The following is a 19430-nucleotide window of genomic DNA, read 5'->3' as shown; positions in this document are numbered from 1 at the left end:
TGCAGTTGCAGCAATAGTAATTTTTTATTCACTGCATTTGAGCAAGTGAATGATTTTGCTTTCAGAGTTGATTCACAAGAGGAGTTAGAGTGGAGGGAATATTGTTGGCAACTCAGATTAGAAGTCTGTAACTTCCAGTGGTTAACTGATAAAGAGAACTTTAAAATATTCCTAAAAAGGAAGAAGTTAAAACATTAATTAAGTCAAGTGATTTAAGTAATTGTATTTCATTGAATAAAATATTTTAGATACTTTAGCCTGAAGAAGTCTCTTAATGGAGATGAAAGTGCTGAGTATCATCTATGAAAATGTTATTTTGTTTTTATTTCACTTATTTATTTATGTATTTATTTCTTTATTTTTTTGCTATTGATGCAGACAACCTGACTCATTTTTTGCAGCTTTGTTGTGTTACTTTTATTTTTATGGTGAATCCTAGCAGTCTAAATCTTTCACAAGGGAATTCAAGTTTTATGGTTCTTCCTTCTGGATTAACTTTGCATAACACTCTAGCAGGTCCGATGTTGGATAACAGTGAGGGATTGGTAAAAACAGTAGCAGTTCTTGTAAGCAACGATATTCCATTGAAGGTTACTGTGTGTACACATGATGAAGTTTTTATCTAGCTATCTTGCTGTTCCGACCAATCCCTTTGATAATGCTTTGGTATCAGTTGGTGGGAATGTTGTTACATATGTTAGAAAACATTTTTTGAACTACAGAAACATCTTAAACTTAATCTTCTTCAACAGGACATTTTGTTTTTGAAATCTGTTTAAGTACACAGTGAAAAGCGATACCACCAAAATAAAAAAAAAAATAAAAATGCCACCAAAAACAGGCCACTGACAAGGAGAAATAGAAAGCCAGCTTTATTAAAACACTTAGCACCTTGGCATACACCATCTTCCAAGAGTAAAACACACTTAAAAAAACTGCTTTAAATACTTTCATCACCATTGCAAAAGACAATACCCTCCCCCAATTATTCAATAATTCAATTAAATCACATACTTCCTGTTGCTTTCTTTATTAAGCCCAAAAGGCTCTAGGGTACCAAACTTTAAAATAAAAAGAGTTTCTTTCCTAAGTAAGTTATCTTTTAAACTGGTATATTCTCCCAAACATACTTCAACCTTTTGTAGAACACAGCCTTTAAGATTATCAGGGTTGGAATTATGGTAATGTAAAAAGTGATTACCTAATGTACTTTCCTGTTTGTTTTATTTTTAGTATCCCTCACATGTTCTTGAAGTTGAACCTTAAAACATCTATACGTTTCTCCAATGTAGAACAAGTTGCAGGAATATTTCAAAACAAACACAATTTCTTCTGTGCAACAAGTAAAATGATGCCTAGGAACAAATCTAACTCCGTTAATATGTGAAAACGAATTAACCAAATATTTACAAACTGAGCATCTATTATAAGAGACAGTGCCCCTCTTGACCACAATACTTCTATTTTTACTAACTTCTGGGGGAAAATTGATTATGTACCACCATATGCCCTAGATTTCTTGCTCTTTTATAAGACATTTTAATCTGTTTAAGTAACAAGCAGCATAAATCTTTGTCCTTTGATAACATGGGCCAAAACTGTTTAATACTCTTTAACAATTTTATCAGTAAGTATATTAAAAGTAGTGACAAAATAAACCTCTCGCTGATTACCCTTATCCAGAGGTCCATTATGATTAAAGTAAGGGCATGTCTCGTATGATTATTCAAACTAAAATTAATGTTGCGCCTAACAGTTCCCCATCTCATCTCTATTATTCTAATTTTAGCCTCTGTAACATCATTCACATTGCAATCTCTATTAAGAAACATTTTTTTTTCAACTGACACTATTTCCTTATTAAATTCCTCATCAATACTACACAATCTATGAATTCTCAAGAACTCATTATAAGGTAATATGGACAATAAATGTCCAGGGTGGCAGCTGTTACCATACAGAAACTGGTTTCTCTGTTCAAATTTCTTATATAAACCAGTCTCCAAGCCATCTAATTTAATGTCCATAAAATTTAACTCAGAACCTAATTGAATTCCATCAAAGTTAAAGCCCATAGTATTAATTTGCAAATCATTAACAAATGCCCCAGCATTTTCAACTCAGCCTTTACATAAAAAAATCAAATCATCAATAAATCTCAGATATAAAATAGCATTAGACTTTTAATAGCTGTGCGGATATATATAGTTCATCTCAAACTTTGCCATGACTAAACTGTCATACAAGGGGGCAAATGCTGCCACCATGGCCATTCCCTAAACTGGTGAAAAGTTTCCCACTGAATATGAAGAAATGATTTTTCAAACAAAAAGTCACAATCTCAATAAGAAAATGTGACATTGGGGAATCACCCAGAAAATAAAACAAGGCCTGCATTCCTATCTCATGTATTATATTTGTATAAAGGCTTTTGACATCCATACATAGCCGGAACAATTCAACTGGAAATTCCTGATTTTATACAAAAAATCCTGGCTATCCCTCACAAAAGAGGGAATGCTCAAGGCACACTTTTTTTAGATATTCATGTAATAAATTACTAATATGTCTCAAAAATATTTCTAAGTGGAGACTATGGGTCTTCCACTGTGATGCTCCAAGCCTTTATGAGTTTTAGGAAGGCAATAAAATACCGCTATGCTTCAATTCTCCACATTAATTTTTTAGTCACATCCTTAGTTGAAAAATAACCTAGTCAATGCCCCTTATTAAGTAGAAGTAGAAATAAATATTCATCAACTGCTCTAAAATAATGAGAAATCTCACATTTTTCATAAACTTCCACATTGTTAAGATGACCATAGCAGATATTCAAATATTGGGTATAATACAAAATTACTATCTGGTTCCCCTTGATCAGAAGGCTTCACCACTAAATTCTTATTACCACAAAATTCCAACCATTGTTGCTTGCCTAAGTTAAAACAAATATCAGATTTAGTACTAACACATGTATTATAAAGATGCCCTACTTCAAAATTTAAAGTAGAAATTTAACTTTGTGTACAGTTATTTACAAATGGAGGAATGAAATAGCTTTTTGCCTGAATAGTACTGGTATCTAAATTATCATATGCATTAATATCATGTTCATCAAAACTATATAATGCTGAGGAACACGAATAAAAAGACTCATCAGAACTTTCATTTAAATTCACACTTCCATTTCCAAACTCCATATTGTCATTTCTATAAAAATAATCAATTAAATGCAACTTTCTGCTAAGCAAAAATATTTCACTTTTCAACAAATGTAACCTAGGAAAGGCTCTAGGTATGTATTTAAGTCCCAGATGAAGCACAGATAATACAGTATATGAAATGTCACAGTTCGAAACATTAAGTATAAAAGAGTCATTACACGGAACACACCTGCTGGTTCCATCATTTTATTTTATTATTTTGTCCCTTTGAACTCCTGACAAAGTTCTTCTGTTGTCCTCAATCATTACGGCCACGTTTTCTGTAATTATTGAAAGTATTTTTACAACTGCTAAACTGGCTAACACTTGAAAAATGCCCGTCGAAATCCTCAGGATTATTAGCCCCAGGTAGAGCTGGAAAATATTCGCCGTCATTCTTCATTTCATTATGTTCTGCTTCTTCCGAAGTTGCAAAAGACATTGAGGTGGAGGAGGAAGTGTTGTTATAACTTTGGTCCCTATCTCCCGTAGACAGGGACCTATTATTCTTGTGTTTCCATAAAAACACCTGATCAGAATTATAATCTTTAATGTCTCGATTAATTTTGTGACTTTTCTGCTCTATCAACTCTTGTGCTAACTCAGTTAGTCTAATATTAATTTCTTTCAGCATATCATCCAATTTATATAAGGAAATATGTTTTTGTAATTCTGTACTCACTGATAGAACTTCTCCCTTAAGCTGCTGCCTCTTAAGGTGATCTCTGTCAATTAGGATACAAATCCGTTCTAACGAACATTGATGTGCTGCCTCTAGCCACCTTTTATGAAATACCATATCATCAGGATTCCCTTCATCAAAAGGTGTAGTAGGAGGTTTAGAGGCTCTCAGACCCCTGGAAGTTATATTAAGTTCAATACATCATTGCAAGTACAAAATATTGATGTGAGTACTAGTTTCTTTACATAATAACTGTTCCAATTTGTCCTTAAGATAACAAGCTTCTGCAGATAAATGGATCATACTGGAGGAGACTGCATCTTGAAAAGGATTAACACAATGACAGTTCCGCTCCCCTATAAAATGATCCCACACATTTCCTGCAATAACTGAGAAGCAGAAGCATTGTTCTGGGAAGAAGAAACAGTATTTACCCCATCATGAAATCTCATTCCTCTATCATAGGTAGGTAAAATGTATTGTTCAATCAATCTCTGCGTGCCATCTGTCTGGTCTTCTCTGAAAAGGTGAGGTATATTGGTGGCATTTTTATTTAAGTACACAGTGAGTCTGTGGAGGTTTGTGAGCGTTATGTTTGCCTGCAGGCAAAGAGTTACCTGATATGATAAGAAACAATGAAATAATATGCAGCATTGCTCTGTACTCTTCCAAAGTTTCACTATCTATTCTGACTCAAGAGACACTGTCAACATACCAGGAAAAAAAAATTCAATGCAATTTTTCTTTACTGCAGAAATGGCAATCCAAAGTCTACATTCCCTGAATCTCTCAAGTCCTCCATATTATTAAAGCACATGTACTGAAGGTACTCTCCAAGACTAAAAATACTTGTGTGGGACTTGATAATATACCTGGCTGTTACATGAAGAGTACTAAACAAGGCCTAGCAGAGCCAGCCCTTAAACTGCTTTGTCTGTGTTTAGCCACAGGCTTTGTCCCTGAGGTGTGGTTTACTCTTGTAGTGATGCCATTACTTAAGGATGGCCCTGCTACCTACCCTGGGAATTATAGGCCTGATAAGTCTCATTTGCAAAGCCAGGGAACAAACTATAAATGTCTCAGTAAAGTATGTTATCAAACATTTTCATCAGACTGGACCAGCAGCAGATTGACTTTGTCAAGGGCATATCCTGTCTAATTAATTTAGTTAAGTTCTTTGAAAGATATCACAGGCTATTGACAGCAGTCATGCTATCCACATGGTGTATCTTTACCTGGCCAGGGCATTTGACACCATCCCTCATATTAGCATAGTTACAAACTAAACATATCATGAAATGGATCCTAATACGGTAAGATGGATAGCAAATTGGCTAAAAGTTAGAACCCAGAAGGTGTGGGTGGCTGGTTTCTCATAAAATAAAATAAAAAGAAGGTGACTAATGGTGTTTCACAGGGCTCGGTGCCATAATCTCTCCTATTCTGCATTCATTTTTCTGATCTCCAGATCATGAACTAAGACATCTGTCAAACAACATTTGCAGAGAAATGCAAACTGAGAATCACTGTCAAGTCTCCCTCTGATGCCCAAACTATTCAGCAAGAAGGTGTATTTGTAAATACCCAGTACACGAAAACATCCAAAGAAGTGCAAAATTCTAACTTTTGGTAGACATAGCCTTCCCCTAGCATAAAACATGGGCAATACTCCACTGCAAAACTGGAATGTTATTAGGGAACTTTGGAAAAGGTTTGATGATTCCCTCTCCTTTGCTCATCTTGTAATAACAGTCATCAGGAAGTCCTTTAACTTGGCACGACTAGTTTTGAATGGAATATCAACTATATCTAAAGAAGCTATTATTCTACTGTATTCAGCACTATTAGGGCAATTATTTTGCACAGTCTCCCCATATATATATATATATATATATATATATATATATATATATATATATATATATATATATATATATATATATATATATATATATATATATATATATATATATATATATATAGATAGATAGATATATATATATATATATATATATATATATATATCTAGACATACCAAACAACTAGAAAGATTCCAGAGGTCATTAACTAAGAAGATCACTGGCATAAAACCCATAAATTACTAGGAAAACTTGGAAGTGCTACCTCTTTATTGAGTATCTTTTAGACTTCTGAGGGTTGATCTATGATTTGCCTTCTGTGCAAGTGATGACTCAGTTGTTCTGCATACCTTGCATCTCCCCAAATCAAACAGTCTCATTAACACTAGAACCAATGATCTAAATCTTTACCAACAGATAAGTAAAACACTATGGAGTGATAGGTTCATCATGTATCACCTTTGGAACAGATTCAACCTGCAAATGAAGTAGTATGATACCTTGTCTTCCTTCAAAAGGGGCATGGATGATCTTATGGGAACTCACAAACTCAACCTGGACATGAGTGGCCAAGCCCTCTTCGAAGGAGGAAGTACAGTTTAAGGTTGGGTACAGGGAAGATTCATAAGACTCAATTTCCTTGTATTTCCTTTAGTCTAATGAAACGTTTATTTACATTTAATCTCTAGTGGCTGTCACTTATTTATTTATTATATCAATGGACTTTTATTTATCTAAGAAGAGAGCAATCAGAGAGAAAACTAACAAACATCAGGAATAATGTCCACATAATCACAGGCACTGCCAGGGAACAAATAAACCGTCACTGCACACTGAAACTGACAATTTAGTATTAACATAGTGATGCAGTTGTAAAATGTTAAGCTCTTTCATCTCAACAGCTCAGGACTTCATCAGAACGTTTTATAAAACCAAACACATCAGTTTGAATACAAGTTTCAAATAAGCAATCATTATTTACATTGCTGGTTAACAAGCTCTGTGGCATGCATCTCCCATGAGACTGCTTAAGCCTTTTAGGAGTGAAAAATATTAATATACATGATTTCATATCTGTTTTAGTTTAAGAGCAGGATGTAACTGTGGTGTTTCTGGTCCTAGTCTAGGGTGTTGCAGTACTACCATGCCAAGAAGAAGGTTATGGGGAATTTTTAAATTCTGACAGCCTTCTTGGGGAATTGTGTGTGTGTGTGTGTGTGTGTGTGTGTGTGTGTGTGTGTGTGTGTGTGTGTGTGTGTGTGTGTGTGTGTGTGTGTGTGTGTGAAAATCATATATTATATGAAAGAAAATCACTTGGGGAAAGAGGACATTAGAATACATTGTTTCACTGCGACAGTGGTGAGGCAGGGAGTTAAAGGTGTTTGGCTAAAAAAAACTCTAGGAGTGGAAGTTGGAAGCCCATACAAAGGATAGCAGTGCATGCTCCATTTCTGATTTGGGGGCCAGGTTATATTAGCTATTACTTCATCCTTTGTTGGCAATGTTGGGATTCAAACCCCATCAGTGCCAACCAACTGGATTGCACAGCTGGTGACATACTGTCATCTGGAGGTAACTGTGGTGGCAGTTGTGCCATTGTACCACCAGATACTACTGTGAGTTTTGATATTTTGTTGTTCTTACATGGCAATCACATTTCATTTTGTACATTTACTCAACTTGAAATTATGGGAATTATGCAGACAGCCAGGGTGGTGCAGCGGTAGCGTTGTTGCCTCACAGCAAGAGGTTCTCCTGTTCAATTCTTGGCTGGAGTATGGGGAGTGCCTTCTGTGTGGAGTCTGCATGTCCTCCCCGCAGTTGGGTGGCATTCGAAAGACATGCGTAAATGGGTGTGCCTTCGTTGAAGGTTGGACATCAAGCTGGCATCTCGGCATTCATGAAAATCTACTGCCAATCATTAGTGGACTGGAGTTTCAGTGTGGTGACCCCTAACTGAGAAAAGCTGAAAGAAAAACAAACATGCATGCAACAAAGAAAAAGACATGAGATACAGCTAACTCATTTAAACAGCAGACTGAGGAGTTTTTGCTTAGTACAGTTAACAATGATGTTATTTTACAAGGTTGAAATGTGACTTGGTTCTAAATAATCCTGGTTTTCAGGACTTGTATTTATCACTAATGGCTTATGAAAAAAAATCTTAAATCCCAGGGAAACAGATTGGTGGGGCGGTACTAATGCCTTTAGTAATCCTTCGGCTGTTATACTTAAAGCCTTCCCATTATTAATGGTTACGCAGACCTGATTTAATATTTTGGATTGAGAAAAGGCTTTCTAGGTCACTCAAATTTCTTATGCTAGGTTATAGGCTGGAACTAACTGTAAAATTAAATTGGCATTGGTAGACTAGGAATAGCATAATGTTTCAGACTTGAAAGATGGAAGTGAGCTACGTTACAGGTGGGCTACAAAAGCAAAGGTTAAATACAACATATTTATGCAAAATTTCTTATTACTAACCAACTAGAATTTTTGTGAAAGGGAAATTAAATGGAACACAAATTGGAATTTTATACAAACATGGGGACTCCATGCACTTTTGAATGGTGCAGTTTTTCCCCTTTTTTCTTTTTGAAAGTATTCACACTTCCAGTGTTTAATAAACCATACATTTTTTCTGTAGAATTATTTTAGAATAGCTGGGTTTGCATATTAGTCAGCAGTGTACACCACTTTGTCAAAGGGTAGACCATGTACAAGGCATGTATGAATTTTTACGAATCATACTTAGTATTATTATTACACCAAAACAACAAATGAAAAGTGACAACAATTTAACGTGCACTTTGGTAAAAAAAAATTGTTCCGGTGTACTTTTGCAAAAAGATGGTTTGCAATTCTATTTTTGATATCAGAACACCTAAGTCTTTTACTGACCAATCAACTGGTATTATTAATTAGTAGGACTAGATTCAGATGATAATGCAATATGTGCCCTAGCCTTATAATCATAAAACTTCTTGTTCTGTTTTGTGTGAAATGCTAAAACCCTCTGTCATACAATAAGAATGAAAATTGAAAGAAAAACCAATACCTGCCGAGTAAAGCACCCTCAATAAAAGATACTGTAAATGAAAAACACACAATCGAGGAGTGCACCAAATGCTGAGTGACAAAAAATACTGCAGAGGCTCCAGATAATCCAAAATTTAATGCTGTACAAACAAACAGACAGGCTCGAGGTAGTAAGCGCTTTCACGTTATTACAACGCTTCATCAGACTTCAAAAGACAACCTGACGACATCCTCTTTAAATACCCTCATGAATCACAGCTTGTTTATATTAACAAATCACATGGGTGATAAAAACAATTAAAACAGCAACGCTGCAGAAACATGAGCCAAGCTCTTCCCATACTCAAAAATGTACAAGTTTAAAAACATAACAACAACAAAAGACAAAATAAAAATATATATAAAAATATATATATAAAATATATATATATATATATATATATATATATATATATATAGACTATATTAATATGTGTACAATATTAATGTTTAAGCGGTCTACCCGCTAGGAAGGGTTTAAGTGTTATTCTGTCATTCAGTCCATATTTATGTGCTTGTAGCTTTAAGATCCACTTGCTCTCCCTCTCCTCTGTATAATTTCTAATGTTCCCTAGTCTATTACTTCTATTGACTACCTCCACCACCCTAAATTTAAAAATATGTGTAGGTCCTTGTTCTAATGTATGCCGTGCCAAAGCATTAGTGATGTTATCTTTCTCTACAGCATAAATATGCTCTCTTATGCACTCACGCAAGGATCTGTTTGTTTTGCCAACATAAAACTGTTTGCAAAGCTGACATTGAGCAATGTATACAATATTAGTAGTCCTGCAATCAGCGTATCCCTTGAAGACATAGGCATGCCCTGTAAATGGATGTACAAATGTGTTGGTATCAGCTATATATTTACACCGTTTGCATGAGCGACAGGCAAAAGTGCCTGTCCTCTGGGATAAACTCTGGTCATTAAACGTCCTATCATAACATAATATCCTATTCGGTGATTTCATATTCCTGTATGCTATGCGGGGCTTGTCATCCACTAATGTTTTGATCTTGTCATCCATCATCAATAGTTTCCAATTGTTGTTTATCACTCGCAAAACATGATTGTTCTTGTTGGTAAAGGGAATGGTTAACCTATTAACAGTGGAGGCACCAATATCCCTTTTGGGTAGTGGGCTAACATCCACTCTGTTAATAAATGGTAAACCTGACCCTGTTCTAAGCAAATCACCTTCTAAAATATCACTACAAACCTCGGCTCTATTATAACCTCTAGAAATGAAGTTGTTGGCCAATTGTGTCTTATGATGTTCATAGGCCATGTCTTGTGTGGTCAGCCTAGACACCCTCAAAACCTGGTTCTTCAATATATTCCTATGGACATGTTTGGGATGCATACTACTGCGGTGTAGGAGATTATTCTTCCAACATGGCTTCCTGTATAACTCAGTGTCAATGCCACTTGACCCCTTTCTTATTTTAACATCTAAGAAATCTATTTCACATGACGAATAAATACTGTCAAAAATTAAGAATCCTGTTGTACCATTTAAGTAAGCCATGAATTCTTTCAACTGTTCAACAGTACCTCCCCATACCATAAACACGTCATCCACAAATCTACTATAGTGTTGTTTCAAATGTATCTTGAAATCAGTGTTATTAAGGACATAAACATCCTCCCAGTGTGCCAACACCAAATTAGCATAGGCGTTGGCACAAGGGGTCCCCATTGCTACCCCCTTAGTTTGTAGATAATATTTACCATTATAAAGAAGGACATTATTGGCAAGTACCAACTCTAAAAGGGATAGCCATCTAATGATCTTATCACTGGGTAGTCCATTCTTGACCAAAAATAGCCTCACATAATCATACCGACATCATTAGGTATCAAAGTAAATAGGGATATGACGTCTAAGGTTACAAAAAGATCACTACTATTGAGGAGTGAAGACCTATTAAAAATGGCAAGGTCTTCTAAAAAATGTGTGGTGCCTCTCAACACCTGTTTGACTCGTGTGACTACTGGTTTAAGCATCTTGTCCAAATAAATGGATAGGGGCTCCGTTAACCAGCCTCTACTCGAGATTATCAGTCTCAATGGTGGATCCCAAAGTTCTTTATGTATTTTAGGGAGGCCTCTGAAAGAGGGAACTAGGGGGTTTTCAACCAAAAAATAATTATATAATTCATTGTCAATGACATGAGTCAATAATAAGTCATACAGACTCCCATGGACTCCTTTAATCAAATTATTGAGGGTGTTGCCATTTAAAAGATGATAGGTATCGCCATCTGATAACATGACTTCCATTTTGTGACTATATATGGTCTTGTCCATTATTACTATGGCTCCACCTTTGTCAGCTTGTCGAATGACAATATGGTCATTATTCTTCAAGCTGAAAATGGCTTCTCTCTCCTCTGATGTCATGTTAAAAAAGCTGGGCCTGACATCCTTATTATTATACAAATCAAAGAGGTCATTTTCACAAGCTCGTTCAAAAGCCTCTAACAGCGGATGCTGTTGAGGCATGAAGGTAGATGGTTTCCTAAAAACATCAAATTCATTGCCCTTGATGTTAGAGTTACTCTGCCCATATAACATTTTAAGACCAAGGTTCCTGGTGAACAACTTAATGTCAACAATAATATCCGTTAAGTCATCGGAGCAGGAAGGTATGAAACCTAGCCCTTTGTTCAACAAAGATAGTTCATGTGTACTCAATTCATACCTCGATATGTTGATCACTAGGTCTTGGGAGCAGACTTCAATGCCTTCCTTTGTTGTTGAAAGACTTCCTCTGTATTTTTCCTTTTCCTTGCCCTGTTCTGTGGAGACCATGTCCTTCTCTCGAACGGTTTGATGGCAGCGGAAAAGAAGGGAACCCTTCTCCATCACCAAACACCTCATCTTCCGTTAAATTGACGAAGGAATCAATGGTTAATTGCTTTCTATGCACGTCATGCCCCTTATGTTCGTAGAGAGTAGTGGGTGCCGATTGCACCTCTACTATGTCTTCATTCTCAGCGTGTACCATGGCTTCAACAATGACTTGTCGTGGTTTGGAAGCGACTGATGTTGTCGTCTTCATATTCAAACTAGAATGGGAAGGTGTCGATGATTGGATCTCTTCATTCACATTCTCTGTCGACGTCATCAAGTGGGTGGTTCCACTATTAGGAACTCGGGTTGTAGTTGCCGGTTTCGGAGGCAGATGAATGACGTTGTTAGAACGATCATTATTGTGTGGAGTTCTCTCCCTTGGCCAGGAAAAGACCTGGCCCTTTTGGAAATCCATGTAATCCCTTTCAAGCTTCCTCTTCTTGTCCTGAAGAGATTTACTGTCAAGGGAAGACAGCATAAGCCTCAGGTCATTGCATAACATTGTCAGTTCATTGACCCCTAGGAGCTGATGTAGCTCGCTCTCCGTAGCTTTAATCTCAGTTATTAAAGTATTCTCAACCAATTCGTACTGCTCAATAAGAATTTTGGTGTAAGAAAAACTGGAGTCTAGGTTTAACTTCTGCCATTTGGCTAACAGCTCAGGGTATGCTGTGCCAAATGTAGGCATTTTCAACACCCTGAGACCCCTCGGAACTAATTTGAAACTCAGACGCGCCTCCATATGGAGTTTCTGCCATTGCACATTACGTAGCTTCTGTAACTTATTTTCCAGTCTTCTCGTTATGAGTATAATGTTCATATTATGTTTAATGCTATTAGCAGTGCCTTCATTATTAGTCAAGTCTCTAGTTGTTAACTTCAATAGTGGGTTGATAGACATAGCAATCAACTCACCTAAATTTAGAGATCTCTCAAGCTCCAAAACATCAACATGGTTAATCGATAACGATTCCACAGCCATGTCCCAGCAGGAACGTAACAAGAACGAAAATTGAAAGAAAAACCAATACCTGCCGAGTAAAGCACCCTCAATAAAAGACACTGTAAATGAAAAACACACAATCGAGGAGTGCACCAAACGCTGAGTGACAAAAAATACTGCAGAGGCTCCAGATAATCCAAAATTTAATGCTGTACAAACAAACAGACAGACAGGCTCGAGGTAGTAAGCGCTTTCACGTTATTACAACGCTTCATCAGACTTCAAAAGACAACCTGACGACATCCTCTTTAAATACCTTCATGAATCACAGCTTGTTTACATTAACAAATCACATAGGTGATAAAAACAATTAAAACAGCAACGCTGCAGAAACATGAGCCAAGCTCTTCCCATACTCAAAAATGTACAAGTTTAAAAACATAACAACAAAAGACAAAATAAAAATATATATATAAAAAATATATATATATATATATATATATATATCTGCATGATATAGACTATATTAATATGTGTACAATATTAAGGTTTAAGCGGTCTACCCGCTAGGAAGGGTTTAAGTGTTATTCTGTCATTCAGTCCATATTTATGTGCTTGTAGCTTTAAGATCCACTTGCTCTCCCTCTCCTCTGTATAATTTCTAATGTTCCCTAGTCTATTACTTCTATTGACTACCTCCACCACCCTAAATTTAAAAATATGTGTAGGCCCTTGTTCTAATGTATGCCGTGCCAAGGCATTAGTGATGTAATCTTTCTCTATAGCATAAATCTATATATAAATATATAGCTGATACCAACACATTTGTACATCCATTTACAGGACATGCCTATGTCTTCAAGGGATACGCTGATTTCAGGACTACTAATATTGTATACATTGCTCAATGTCAGCTTTGCAAACAGTTTTACGTTGGCAAAACAAACATATCCTTGCGTGAGCGCATAAGAGAGCATATTTATGCTATAGAGAAAGATAACATCACCAATGCTTTGGCATGGCATACATTAGAACAAGGACCTACACATATTTTTAAATTTAGGGTGGTGGAGGTAGTCAGTAGAAGTAATAGACTAGGGAACATTAGAAATTATACAGAGGAGAGGGAGTGCAAGTGGATCTTAAAGCTACAAGCACATAAATATGGACTGAATGACAGAATAACACTTAAACCCTTCCTAGCAGGGTAGACCGCTTAAACATTGATATTGTACACATATTAATGTAGTCTATATCATACAGATATATATATATATATATATATATATATATATATATATATATATATATTTTTTTTTATATATATTTTTATTTTGTCTTTTGTTGTTGTTATGTTTTTAAACTTGTACATTTTTGAGTATGGGAAGAGCTTGGCTCATGTTTCTGCAGCGTTGCTGTTTTAATTGTTTTTATCACCCATGTGAGTTGTTAATATAAACAAGCTGTGATTCATGAGGGTATTTAAAGAGGATGTCATCAGGTTTTCTTTTGAAGACTGATGAAGCGCTGTAATAACGTGAAAGCGCTTACTACCTCGAGCCTGTCTGTCTGTTTGTACAGCATTAAATTTTGGATTATCTGGAGCCTCTGCAGTATTTTTTGTCACTCAGCATTTGGTGCACTCCTCGATTGTGTGTTTTTCATTTACAGTGTCTTTTATTGAGGGTGCTTTACTCGGCAGGTATTGGTTTTCTTTCAATTTTCGTTCTTGTTACCTTCCTGCTGGGACATGGCTGTGGAATCGTTATCGATTATCCATGTTGATGTTTTGGAACTTGAGAGATCTCTAAATTTAGGTGAGTTGATTGCTATGTCTATCAACCCACTATTGAAGTTAACAACTAGAGACTTGACTAATAATGAAGGCACTGCTAATAGCATTAAACATAATATGAACATTATACTCATAACAAGAAGATTGGAAAATAAGTTACAGAAGCTATGTAATGTGCAATGGCAGAAACTCCATATGGAGGCGTGTCTCAGTTTCAAATTAGTTCTGAGGGGTCTCAGGGTGTTGAAAATTCCTACATTTGGCACAGCATACCCTGAGCTGTTAGCCAAATGGCAGAAGTTAAACCTAGACACCAGTTTTTCTTACATCAAAATTCTTATTGAGCAGTACGAATTGGTTGAGAATACTTTAATAACTGAGATTAAAGCTACGGAGAGCGAGCTACATCAGCTCCTAGGGGTCAATGAACTGACTACGTTATGCAATGACCTGAGGCTTATGCTGTCTTCCCTTGACAGTAAATCTCGTCAGGACAAGAAGAGGAAGCTCGAAAGGGATTACATGGATTTCCAAAAGGACCAGGTCTTTTCCTGGCCAAGGGAGAGAACTCCACACAATAATGATCGTTCTAACAACGTCATTCATCTGCCTCCGAAACCGGCAACTACAACCCGAGTTCCTGATAGTGGAACCACCCATTTGATGACGTCGACAGAGAATGTGAATGAAGAGATCCAATCATTGACACCTTCCCATTCTAGTTTGAATATGAAGACGACGACATCAGTGGCTTCCAAACCATGACAAGTCATTGTTGAAGCCATGGTACACGCTGAGAATGAAGACATAGTAGAGGTGCAATCGGCACCTACTACTCTCTATGAACATAAGGAGCATGACGTGTGTAGAAAGCAATTAACCATTGATTCCTTCGTCAATTTAACGGAAGATGAGGTGTTTGGTGATGGAGAAGGGTTCCCTTCTTTTTCGCTGCCCATCAAACCCTTCGAGAGAAGGACATGGTCTCCGCAGAACAGGCCAAGGAAAAGGAAAAATACAGAGGAAGTCTTTCAACAACAAAGGAAGGCATTGAAGTCTTCTCCCAAGACCTAGTGATCAACATATCGAGGTATGAATTGAGTACACATGAACTATCTTTGTTGAACAAAGGGCTAGGTTTCATACCTTCCTGCTCCAATGACTTAACGGATATTATTGCTGACATTAAGTTGTTCACCAGGAACCTTGGTCTTAAAATGTTATATGGGCAAAGTAACTCTAACATCAAGGGCAATGAATTTGATGTTTTTAGGAAACCATCCACCTTCATGCCTCAACAGCATCCGCTGTTAGAGGCTTTTGAACGAGCTTGTGAAAGTGACCTCTTTGATTTGTATACTAATAAAGATGTCAACCCCTGCTTTTTTAACATGACATCAGAGGAGAGAGAAGCCATTTTCAGCTTGAAGAATAATGACCAAATTGTCATTCGACAAGCTGACAAAGGTGGAGCCGTAGTAATAATGGACAAGACCATATATAGTCACAAAATGGAATTCATGTTATCAGATGGCGATACCTATCATCTTTTAAATGGCAACACCCTCAATAATTTGATTAAAGGAGTCCATGGGAGTCTGTATGACTTATTATTGACTCATGTCATTGACAATGAATTATATAATTATTTTTTGGTTGAAACCCCCCTAGTTCCCTCTTTCAGAGGCCTCCCTAAAATCCATAAAGAACTTTGGGATCCACCATTGAGACCGATAGTCTCGAGTAGAGGCTGGTTAACAGAGGCCCTATCCATTTATTTGGACAAGATGTTTAAACCAGTAGTCACACGAGTCAAACAGGTGTTGAGAGACACCACACATTTTTTAGAAGACCTTGCCATTTTTAATAGGTCTTCACTCCTCAATAGTAGTGATCTTTTTGTAACCTTAGACGTCAAATCCCTATTTACTTCGATACCTAATGTTGACGGTATGGATTATGTGAGGCTATTTTTGGTCAAGAATGGACTACCCAGTGATAAGATCATTAGATGGCTATCCCTTTTAGAGTTGGTACTTGACAATAATGTCCTTCTTTATAATGGTAAATATTATCTACAAATTGAGTGGGTAGCAATGGGGACCCCTTGTGCCAACGCCTATGCTAATTTGGTGTTGGCACACTGGGAGGATGTTTATGTCCTTAATAACACTGATTTCAAGATACATTTGAAACACTATAGTAGATTTGTGGATGACGTGTTTATGGTATGGAGAGGGACTGTTGAACAGTTGAAAGAATTCGTGGCTTACTTAAATGGTACAACAGGATTCTTGATTTTTGACAGTATTTATTCGTCATGTGAAATAGATTTCTTAGATGTTAAAATAAGAAAGGGGTCAAGTGGCATTGACACTGAGTTATACAGGAAGCCATGTTGGAAGAATAATCTCCTACACCGCAGTAGTATGCATCCCAAACATGTCCATAGGAATATATTGAAGAACCAGGTTTTGAGGGTGTCTAGGCTGACCACACAAGACACGGCCTATGAACATCATAAGACACAATTGGCCAACAACTTCATTTCTAGAGGTTATAATAGAGCCGAGGTTTGTAGTGATATTTTAGAAGGTGATTTGCTTAGAACAGGGTCAGGTTTGCCATTTATTAACAGAGTGGATGTTAGCCCACTAACCAAAAGGGATATTGGTGCCTCCACTGTTAATAGGTTAACCATTCCCTTTACCAACAAGAACAATCATGTTATGCGAGTGATACACAACAATTGGAAACTACTGATGATGGATGACAAGATCAAAACATTAATGGATGACAAGCCCCGCATAGCATACAGGAATATGAAATCACTGAATAGGATATTATGTTATGATAGGATGTTTAATGACCAGAGTTTATCCCAGAGGACAGGCACTTTTGCCTGTCGCTCATGCAAACAGTGTAAATATATAGCTGATACCAACACGTTTGTACATCCATTTACAGGACATGCCTATGTCTTCAAGGGATACGCTGATTGCAGGACTACTAATATTGTATACATTGCTCAATGTCAGCTTTGCAAACAGTTTTATGTTGGCAAAACAAACAGATCCTTGCGTGAGCGCATAAGTGAGCATATTTATGCTATAGAGAAAGATAACATCACTAATGCTTTGGCATGGCATACATTAGAACAAGGACCTACACATATTTTTAAATTTAGGGTAGTGGAGGTAGTCAATAGAAGTAATAGACTAGGGAACATTAGAAATTATACAGAGGAGAGGGAGAGCAAGTGGATCTTAAAGCTACAAGCACATAAATATGGACTGAATGACAGAATAACACTTAAACCCTTCCTAGCGGGTAGACCGCTTAAACATTAATATTGTACACATATTAATATAGTCTATATCATACAGATATATATATATATATATATATATATATATATATATATATATATATATATATATATATATATATATATATATATATTTTTATTTTGTCTTTTGTTGTTGTTATGTTTTTAAACTTGTACATTTTTGAGTATGGGAAGAGCTTGGCTCATGTTTCTGCAGCGTTGCTGTTTTAATTGTTTTTATCACCCATGTGATTTGTTAATATAAACAAGCTGTGATTCATGAGGGTATTTAAAGAGGATGTCGTCAGGTTGTCTTTTGAAGTCTGATGAAGTGTTGTAATAACGTGAAAGCACTTAGTACCTCGAGCCTGTCTGTCTGTTTGTTTGTACAGCATTAAATTTTGGATTATCTGGAGCCTCTGCAGTATTTTTTGTCATACAATAAGAATGCTTTACACAAAGCTTTTCATATTAGAAATAAGAATACATTTTTGTACCAGAAGCTGCATTTTGTAGTATTTCCTTATATAAAGATTTCGTTTACAACTTATCCTACATGCAATCATACTTTTGGTCCATGATGCAGCATATTGTTTTCAGAAGACCACTTACAACATGTCTGCTACAAGTATTCACATGCTAGTTGCTCATAAAACACTTGCTGGTTGTCACTACGTCTAAATGGCAAGTCCCTTAACTCCCACCCGTCAGATCCTAGTTAATTTTCTAGACCTTCCACTGCCTAACCCTAATGCATGTCCCTATCCTATTGCTGACCTTGAAAATAGCACTCTCTTCCATCTAACCCTAAAGTCCCTGATTGCTTCATAACTCTACCATGTCACCACTGCTCCCCGACTTTAAACCCTCTTGCTGTTTCCTAGTCCTATTCCCTAAAGCTACAAGCCCTAATTACTCCCTAACCCAACAACTCCCCTACTGCTCCTAAACCTAAAACACCCTTCTTGCTCCCTAAACCTAAAGTCCCCGATTGAGTAACTAAACTGCATGTGTAAATCAGGGCTTAATAAATCATGACAATGTTTTGTTAATTTGCCTCAATACATATTTGATGACAAACTGTCAAGCCAAAAATATGAAGCCTAACTGTACAGTTTCTATTTTCAGAGTCTAACACACACACACACATCTTTCTTTATCATTATTTGCTACAAGCCTGAAAACCATTAAGAGTCCTTACCTGACATAATGTTTTGTAATCAAAGCAGCAATTATTATATGTTGCACAAGATGTATCACAAAAGCATTTTTTATCCAGTGATCTGCAGGTAGTACTGCCTTTACTACAACACTGTGGTGATGGCCGAGATGCACATGAGCTTGATGATAGACCTGTAAATATATCACATAAACAGAATATGTCAGCACATTATATTGTAGCACATGGCTAGCAAAATATCATTCTGTCTCTAGGAACTTTTGCCACAATTCCATTTCTCATGGTGAAATACTGGTAAAATAAATAGCATGACTTTTACAGATCATTTTGTGTATTTCTACTGCCCTGAAGTCGGATACGAACCTGGCAAGACATTGTTGTGGTATTACAATCGTACTTAGATATATTGGCACTGTCGAACTACATTATGCCCTGTCCACTGCTTCATGTAACTTATTTTTTATTGTATTTTATTGTGAAAGTCCAAATGGGTAAATCCCATTTT

At 36.5% G+C, this 19430-nt stretch overlaps 1 protein-coding gene across 1 annotated transcript in view; it reads right to left on the bottom strand.

The window, feature by feature from the left end:
- Nucleotides 1–19430, bottom strand: part of LOC122801339 (salivary glue protein Sgs-3-like) — a 276893-nt gene that overhangs the window by 10975 nt on the left and 246488 nt on the right. The window contains exon 7 of the mRNA XM_044070879.1: nucleotides 18947–19098. Coding sequence (XP_043926814.1) covers nucleotides 18947–19098 — 152 coding nt within the window. The remainder of the gene's footprint in view (nucleotides 1–18946; nucleotides 19099–19430) is intronic.

This window comes from Protopterus annectens, chromosome 4.part1, assembly GCF_019279795.1.
Source record: "Protopterus annectens isolate FY-2018-M chromosome 4.part1, PAN1.0, whole genome shotgun sequence".
Taxonomy (NCBI): Eukaryota; Metazoa; Chordata; order Ceratodontiformes; family Protopteridae; genus Protopterus; species Protopterus annectens.
This window is presented reverse-complemented; position numbering and strand designations above follow the sequence as displayed.